This window comes from Aspergillus stella-maris (genome assembly GCF_047715825.1).
Source record: "Aspergillus stella-maris strain CBS 113639 unplaced genomic scaffold BDV14scaffold_25, whole genome shotgun sequence".
NCBI classification, from domain to species: Eukaryota; Fungi; Ascomycota; class Eurotiomycetes; order Eurotiales; family Aspergillaceae; genus Aspergillus; species Aspergillus stella-maris.
Window position 1 is genome coordinate 210,427 of NW_027396819.1, and position 7,517 is coordinate 217,943.

At 50.6% G+C, this 7,517-nt stretch overlaps 4 protein-coding genes across 4 annotated transcripts; 2 read left to right on the forward strand and 2 right to left on the reverse strand.

Annotated features, from left to right (window-relative positions):
* Positions 1-145: 145 nt before the first annotated feature.
* BDV14DRAFT_199898 (uncharacterized protein) lies at positions 146-1,589 on the forward strand (the record flags this gene model as incomplete). The annotated part of the gene is made up of 2 exons (XM_073773391.1): positions 146-825; positions 899-1,589. 2 exons carry the CDS (start codon positions 146-148, stop codon positions 1,587-1,589), a joined length of 1,371 nt encoding a protein of 456 aa, XP_073628457.1.
* A 38-nt stretch (positions 1,590-1,627) lies between these two features.
* Positions 1,628-3,948, reverse strand: BDV14DRAFT_172743 (uncharacterized protein). The gene is made up of 5 exons (XM_073768631.1): positions 3,485-3,948; positions 3,406-3,435; positions 2,336-2,500; positions 2,219-2,289; positions 1,628-2,170 (listed from the first exon to the last, which is right to left on the reverse strand). The coding sequence occupies exons 1-5, from the start codon at positions 3,698-3,700 to the stop codon at positions 1,645-1,647; spliced, it is 1,008 nt and encodes a 335-aa protein (XP_073628458.1). The 5' UTR covers positions 3,701-3,948; the 3' UTR covers positions 1,628-1,644.
* A 233-nt stretch (positions 3,949-4,181) lies between these two features.
* BDV14DRAFT_172745 (ESCRT-III subunit protein VPS24) lies at positions 4,182-5,511 on the reverse strand. The gene is made up of 2 exons (XM_073768632.1): positions 5,158-5,511; positions 4,182-5,107 (listed from the first exon to the last, which is right to left on the reverse strand). The coding sequence occupies exons 1-2, from the start codon at positions 5,203-5,205 to the stop codon at positions 4,463-4,465; spliced, it is 693 nt and encodes a 230-aa protein (XP_073628459.1). The 5' UTR covers positions 5,206-5,511; the 3' UTR covers positions 4,182-4,462.
* A 37-nt stretch (positions 5,512-5,548) lies between these two features.
* Positions 5,549-6,951, forward strand: wos2 (Hsp90 cochaperone SBA1). Its single transcript, XM_073768633.1, has 4 exons — positions 5,549-5,885; positions 6,056-6,381; positions 6,438-6,608; positions 6,665-6,951. Exons 1-4 carry the CDS (start codon positions 5,606-5,608, stop codon positions 6,737-6,739), a joined length of 852 nt encoding a protein of 283 aa, XP_073628460.1. The 5' UTR covers positions 5,549-5,605; the 3' UTR covers positions 6,740-6,951.
* The last annotated feature ends 566 nt before the right edge of the window (positions 6,952-7,517 follow it).

The window sequence follows — 7,517 nt, forward strand, 5'->3', positions numbered from 1 at the left end:
GAGACTCATTCACTCTCTCTGTTATGTTCTTCCTTTGGGTCAGCTGGTAGCTTGCTTAGCTTGGCCTTACCTTCCATCTCTCCGTCCTCCGCTCCTATCCTCCTCAACTCCATCAACACCACACTACGCTATCCAAACCACCAAAATGTCCACACAACCACCATCACCATTAATAAACCCAATCCATACCTTAGCATACACCAACATAAAACACATCCACACCCGCGAGCATACCATCAACTCCCTATCCGACGCCCAAAAGCTTGGAATCAAGCTTGTTGCTCTTGAGACGCCGATATCATCTGGTTCCACGAAACCACTTCCTTTCAAGCCATGCTTCTTTCTTCCTGTGAGGCTTAGTAGGAGGTATAAACTCAAGGACAGTCTATTGAGGAGGACGGAGCTGAAGCAAAGGTCCAAGAGGGAGAGTAAGCGCAAGGGCGAGAGATTGGATACGGACAAGAGCACCGGCGCCGCAGGGGATCCTGCTAATGCACGGTCTTTAACGCCCTCATCTTCGTCTTCGTCTTCAGCAGTACCGAATCGCCTCTCGGACTCACCTATACCGTCGGGCTCGATAACGACATCACCACGACCATTGTCATTCCTATCTTCTCTCCCCTCCGCCTACTCATCATGCAGTAGCAGGACCATGAGTCGGAGTAACCAGGTTGAAAGGCAACGACCCGGGGATGACAGCCATGAACATGAAGACGAACCGGCCTACCCAGAGATCCTGAAATCCATAGCTTCTTCCAAAGGCGTGAAATTGCCGAAACTGCCGAAGACACTAGCGGCCAGACGGACGATTCTCAGGGAGAAAGGGTAAGCTCTACCCCATCAACCCCTCTTACATGATGTCCCATACAACAGTATCGTTAATAAAGATTCCCAACAGCTCCATATCAAAAGGCAAAACACCATACAACCTCACCCTAGACCTTTCAGACCCCGGATACTGGAAAGTCAGCCACGTCTACGAAGACACCAGCTACACCACCCCTCACTACCTCGCCGAAATAATACTCACGCCCCCTCGACCAGGATCTCGATCCGCTTTGTACTCGGGTGATAGGTACTACGTTACAGCTGCTGAAATACGCGCTATTATCCGGCTTATGAGACTTCGGAAGAAGGGGAAAAGGTATAGGCATCATGGGATTCATCCGTTGCTTGTGATTAGTTATATGGAGGAACAACCTTCATTTTCATCGGATGGAATAGATGAGTATGGGATGGTGGATGGTAGGAGAGGGTATCGCTCTGCACGAATTATCCAGGCGCATCATGATGGGGTGAATCTGGTGATTCAGTATTCGCAGAGGTTGCTGTTCAGTGAAAAATTAGTTGAGAGGTCGGTGGAGAGATTACTGGGGTATTATTTTGCGGAGACTGTTATGGCTGGTCCTTTGGTTGAGAGGGGAGGCGAGTGGGATGCAGGTTCATTGCGGATGTTGCGGAGTTGGGGCTCGTGGAAGATGTGGTGGGGGGTATACGATGCCAGAGATGGGGATGATGATCTCGACGAGGGGGAGGACTGGTGGTTGCGGCATTGGTTTACCAAGAGGCTGTCGTTTGGAAATAATTGACCTTTGTGCGATTTACTGGAACGAGGTAATGTCATATAGAGGATGGCGTTCAGTATCAAATAGATTTCAATAGCTTAGCATACACGCGATCTTGTCTCCAGGAATAACAAGTAGTAGGAATATCATTGCATGGCGAATTCTGAGACAACCAAGAGTGGAAAAGGAAAACATTGAAAAAGAGTATTATATTAAAAGAAAAAACATCCGCAGTCAAGTCCTGAAAGTCGGAATAAGCGAAGGAATAAGGGCGAATCAATCGACCAAGTTCAAAGTTCCATTTACTATAACGGAAATTAGCGCCTATCAACCAAATCAAACGTTGTCGACTTACCGAAATCTCGGCCATGCCGAGGTCCTCCCCGGCGGGCTGCTGAGCAGCACCACCAGCGGCGGCGTTGGCATCGCCAGAAGCGCCGTTCTCGTTGCCAGTATTGAAGTAGTCCACCATCTCGGCATCGAGCTCCTCGGCGGTCTTGGGCTTGGGGCGGCCAGCGCCACCTCCAGCTCGGCGCTTACGTCCGCGGGTACTGCGGGCAGTCTGCTTCGCGGTGGTCGCGGGCTTGGGCTGCGACTTGCCTTGGCTGGAAGATGTAAGTATTAGTGATAATAAGAGTTGAATAAAAACTTACGCAACACGGTCACCGAGTGGCTTGGCTGCAGGCACAGCAGGAGCGTGCGACGCGTCGACAACAACCTCAATCTATAAAGGTTAGCGTTTGAAAGTCAAGAGAGAGGAGGCGACAAACCTTCATCGGTTTTCCGTCGACGAGAAGTCCGTTCAGGTCCTTCGCGGCCTTAGCGGCTGTGTCGGGTTTGGTGAAGGTAATCGAGGCGATACCGCGGCTGGTACCATTCTGGTTGTAGGTGAGCATGACTCGCTTAACGGGTCCTGCAGACTTGATGAAGTATTCCTATTGGAACGGGAGAAAGATTAGTACGTCGGCTGAAAATGTTTGCGAAAACGCGTCAAAGTGCCGTCGCAGTCCCAAAACACAGTATGACCCGAACTCGACAGAGTATCAGCGAGCGCACAGCGGTGGTTAGTAAGTTGATAACAAGCGCATCCGACATCCCGACCAACATGGACGGTTTCAAGAGCAAAAGTCCAATAATTTCCCACATGACATGCTGCGACAGGATTCGCCTCTCAATTTCCCCTCAGACCAACGCGATCAATATCCCAACCGATATCCAAGTATATATTCCAACGAAAGAGGACATTGTCAAGGCGAACCAGCGCCGACTGGTCATGTCACTAGCGGCTTGTACGGCAGACGAAATATCAATGCCCGAACACCCTTGCTAGGGGTGGATAGCGACACAAAAGGACGCGGTCTCGTAACGAGACAAAGGTAAGCGCACGCTGCCACGCCAGGCCGGGAGTGGTCCAAGGACTATGGCAGGCGGCTTCCAAGAGAGTACTGGCTTTCTGATATGCTGCTGGTATGCTGATGCACTCGCTGACACCCAAGACCCGAGACATGAATTACGTAGGTAGGAAAGGCGGGCTAGATTGGTGGCTTTTCAGCTCTCACCAGAGCGCAGTTCTGCAGCGTCATCGAGATTCCTTTACAGAATCTGATACAGAAAGCGCTTATGCAGATGGCAAGTCTCGACTTCTGCGGTCGCATAAACCAATCAAGGCAATGCCGACCAATTGTTCCAGAAGGAGTAACTGCCTGCGCGAACGAAGCAACCACGGTGTAGGAGCGACGTGGAGGGGTCGAAAGGCGATTGGGAGATGCTGCGACCCGGAGGCTTCGACAAAAAGACACGGCGATAGAAACCGAAGGCGATGGCCTCTCAATCAACATACCTTGATATTGGCCTCATTCACATCGGCAGGCTGAACCGATTAGCATTTGGTTTCGAGGAAGAAGTCAAGGATAACTTACCAAGCCGCTGACCATGATCTTGCTCTCCTTCGAGACCGGGTGTCCGTTCTGGGCGGCCTTTCCAGCAGGCTTAGCGCCCTTGGTGCTCTTCTTGACTCCTCCAACAGGGACGGGGGCAGCCGCAGCCTTGGTGCGGTTGCCACGGCGGCGTTGGCCACGGCCCTGGCGACGGTTGACGAGGATCTCGTCCAAAGACTTGTCAAGCTTGCCAGACATTTTGATGGATGAGTTTTGCGAAGGGATACGATGAGGTAAGATGAGTCGCGGAAGTTGGGCGCGAAAGCTGGCGTGGCGCCTCGATTGTTTGTTCTCGGAAAAGGCGCGCGTAGCAGGGTAATAAATGGGCGCGAGAAAAGAATTCGCGCGGCAAGGTTGAATTGAGATAGCAAAAAGGACTGATGGAATGGAAGTGTGCAGACTTTTCGAATGGATGGTTGATGAGGCAGGGAAGAGTCGAGTGCGATGGGGAGATGATAAGGACAGAAGCAGGCTTGGAAGGTCCAGATGGGGAAGGCGGAGTGAAAGCCCGGCAGCCTACGCTAGTCCCAATCTGGTGCCCTCTGTGATGCCTAAACTAGACCAGTCAACTGACAAGTCGATCGAGACTACGATGTTGGTGAAATTTTACATGAGTGGGGAACATGTGAAGTTTAAGGTTTTAGTCTTCAGATGTCATAAAAAGCCAACAAGTATAGTTATCAAGTTGTTATTCAATCGCTTCACTATATAGCTCTTCCGAGTATGAGAAATCAACCAAGAAGTCGAAGCCAAATTCCAGAATCCTGCATCAAGTCCAGCTGTTTGACAGAGTTCTGAAAGTATCATTATTTATGAAAGACAATACGAACAAGAAAACACAATCGCAAACGCTCTAGCATACCAAACGCCAACAGAGGATGAAAGACGAAACGACAGCGTCCTCAGGCTGATGTAGCCTGTACTCTAAAAACAAAACGCGAGCAAAGTATATGTCCAAGCTTAGCTCTTGAGAGCTTCCAGACGTCCCCTCATCTGCGCAAGAGCGGCTTCCTGGTCCTCGAACGCTTCTTCTTCCTCCACCGGCTGAGGCTCCTCCAAGGGTCTTTCCGGTTTGAGGTCCTCCACTTGAGATAGCTTTCCCTGTAGAATCTCTTGCAAGATCTTATCAACCTCCTCATCGGCTTCTGCTTCTTCGTCCTCCAGCAGCTCGTTGTTGGGGATAGCGTCGTCCACCATTTCTTCAATGATACCAGCGCGAACCAGCTCGGTCGCGAGTTGGTGCATAGTGTCTGACAGCTGCGGAAGACGGATCAAAGTGTTGACATCCTTCATAATCCCAGTCGACTTCTGCAGGCTACCCTGAATCTTTCGCACCGCAAACGCTTCGTTGACTTGCATTTGGACGCTTTGCAGTTGCGCCCGACTGGTATTCAATCGCGCCGACTGTTTACGGACCCGTACGAGCTCCCGCGCAAGTGTTTTTGCCTCGATGTTTGCCTGCTTTGCGCGGGCCGGGTTTCGCTGAGCGCGCTTCGAGGCACTGACGATTGTTTGTCGGGTTTTGGTGTCGAGGGTCTTGAGTTGCAAGATATCGCGGTCCAGCTGCCGGGTGTTTGATCGGATGAGTTGGTTGCATTTTCGCATCTAAAACGAGGAAGTCAGTAGGGCATGGTAGGATTCGCATGTTGTTGTACCTGTGTTTGAGGATCTGGGCCGAAGAAGACGGCCTTGAGGGACTCCATGATGCCTGCGCTCTCGCTAGAGAGTAATATGAGCAGTATTCTTCAGTAAGTAATGTTCAATATGAGACCCCTAATGCCGATCTGAGATGTCGCTGTCAGGCAGTCCGGAATGGATTCCCGAAAGCGGAGCGGGGTACGGTGCAAGAGTTGGACTCGAGGTTCAGGATTCAAGAACAGTTGATGTAGAGTTTCATCAATGGTGAAACAAAGGCGTATTTCAATGGCCTGATTCTATTCAAGCGGTCTTTATATCCCAGTGCTTTTGCTCTGCTACCTGTATCTGAAAGAAACCTGGAGCCTCCGGACAAGGCCGCCTGAAGTCGGCGAGCGCCAAGAGGCCAAAACCGTATGTCTCATTTTCATGCCTGAGGCATAATTACAGGGCGACGTGACGTCTTCAATGAGGGGGGGGTGCAAACAGGACAAACAGGCTCAGGCAGGTTCCAGTACTTTCCAAAGTTTCTACGCTGCTAGCACCTCTTCGGCGGTGATCATCAGCTCTGAGAGAGGCTGGATTTCACTAACTGCCCTGCTCCTCACTACACCATCCCTTCCAAATCCTGCCTCTACCAGTCATCTTCTGCCAAATCTTGACTTTAGATCGCTTTCTACTCTCTCTATAAAACACCTTCCTTCAACTCTCATCACAATGCCTGAGCTTCCTACACACACTCCCGAAGGTACGTAATTCTTCACCTTCCCCGCTTCCGCTTGCTTGCTTGCTTGCTTGCTTGCTCGGGTGTGTGCAGCCTAGTCTCACAATGCCCCGGTCGCCCAATCTCATTGTCCGTCCAGGGTCTTGTCATATCGTTATCAATCTGGCAATACTGACTCGCATTGCAATTTTTAGTCACATGGGCTCAACGCTCCTCGGCCACTGAGCCTGAGCGCAACTACCTCTACGTGAACATCAAGGCTGCCGACGTCCCCCGATCTGATGCGAAGCTCGACATCACTGCCAAAAATGTCACATTCTCCGGTCCCTCCAAGAAGGGCGTAACGTACTCGGTTTCTCTTGACCTGTACGGCGAGATCGACCCCGAGAACAGCAAGGTGAACCACAGCGACCGCGAGGTTGAGCTTGTTCTGCGCAAGAAGGAGTTGAAGGAGGAGTTCTGGCCCCGTCTTTTGGCCGGCGCCCAGAAGTTTCACTTCGTCAAGACCGACTTTGACAAGGTACGTCTACGCTTAACTCGATGTGATATAGGATGCGAGATACTGACTGCTGGTAGTGGGTTGACGAGGACGAGCAGGATGAGGCTCCCGAGGAAGATTACGGTAACAACTTTGGTGGATTCGATCCTTCTGACCAGGGCGGCCTTGGAAACATTGACTTCTCGAAACTCGGCGGCCTTGCTGGCGCCGGTGGCGCTGGCGACCTAGGTGCTGAGGGTGAAGACGACGTAAGCGCTTACACAACCCTATAGACAATCTTCCGCCAACTAACAATCTACTTTAGGATGAGGAGGAGATGCCCGAGCTCGAGGATGCCGAGAAGGCTGGAGATAAGTCCAAGGTTCAGGAGGTTTCGTAAATGTCGAACGTTTGGAAGGATTCGCTAAGATTGGGAGGATAAAGATTGGGTCGGATGGGGAGCTCCCACTAACTGATGATTATCACGATCACATTTTATTCAGCCGGCATTCAGTCTTACACTGGTGTCAACGCTTATTTACGCTCGGCCTATTCTAGCTGGGTCGGCAGATGGTCCGAAGAGCATCAATAAAATTGAATATTCTTGCCTAATTACGACTGCTCGAGTCCTTCTTTGGATGCCTACTTGCACATTAGTATTCTACCGTAAATTGAACCTCTGATGATGTTCAAGTCCATGATGTGTAGTACTTTCGCGTTTCCAAGTCAATGTTGACGATCTGGTTGTGCTGTCTTATTTCGAGGCGTAATGGTGCTTGTGACGGAAGTATATATTTTGTACCTGCACCCAATCCAGAACTTCATGTCACTTCGCACCAAATTATGAATTCGACAGTACGAAGAAGATAATATGAATGACCCTGAAGGCTCAGTGCCAGATACGTATGTTTCCCATGCAAACCAGGACAAGTGGTGCTGGATAAAAGACTGCAGCGCAAGACTATTGGCGGAGAGCAGCTTATGTTACCAGCGAAGGAGTTTTGCGTGCCACACTGTAATGTGGAGGAGAACTTGCACCTTACAACCATCTGCCACCACCACTATCGTTGATTTCTCTTGCGCTCGAGGCTTGTCGTCCTCTTCTTGTTTCACCTTGCATAGATTGGCCCTCCTTTTCTTTTCTCTTGCATTCCGCAATTGAATCTCCTTTCGCCTTT

Bases quoted from the DNA above. Each gene is read 5' to 3' on its own strand.
- BDV14DRAFT_172743 (XM_073768631.1), bottom strand. From the start codon at position 3,700: ATGTCTGGCAAGCTTGACAAGTCTTTGGACGAGATCCTCGTCAACCGT. The intron at 2,290-2,335 runs GTTTGTCGCCTC...TAACCTTTATAG, and splicing joins TCGACGGAAAACCGATGAAG to ATTGAGGTTGTTGTCGACGC. The intron at 2,171-2,218 runs GTAAGTTTTTAT...TACATCTTCCAG, and splicing joins CCACTCGGTGACCGTGTTGC to CCAAGGCAAGTCGCAGCCCA.
- BDV14DRAFT_172745 (XM_073768632.1), bottom strand. From the start codon at position 5,205: ATGGAGTCCCTCAAGGCCGTCTTCTTCGGCCCAGATCCTCAAACACAG. The intron at 5,108-5,157 runs GTACAACAACAT...TCCTCGTTTTAG, and splicing joins GCCCAGATCCTCAAACACAG to ATGCGAAAATGCAACCAACT.
- wos2 (XM_073768633.1), top strand. From the start codon at position 5,606: ATGAGGGGGGGGTGCAAACAGGACAAACAGGCTCAGGCAGGTTCCAGT. The intron at 6,382-6,437 runs GTACGTCTACGC...GACTGCTGGTAG, and splicing joins TCAAGACCGACTTTGACAAG to TGGGTTGACGAGGACGAGCA. The intron at 6,609-6,664 runs GTAAGCGCTTAC...AATCTACTTTAG, and splicing joins GTGCTGAGGGTGAAGACGAC to GATGAGGAGGAGATGCCCGA.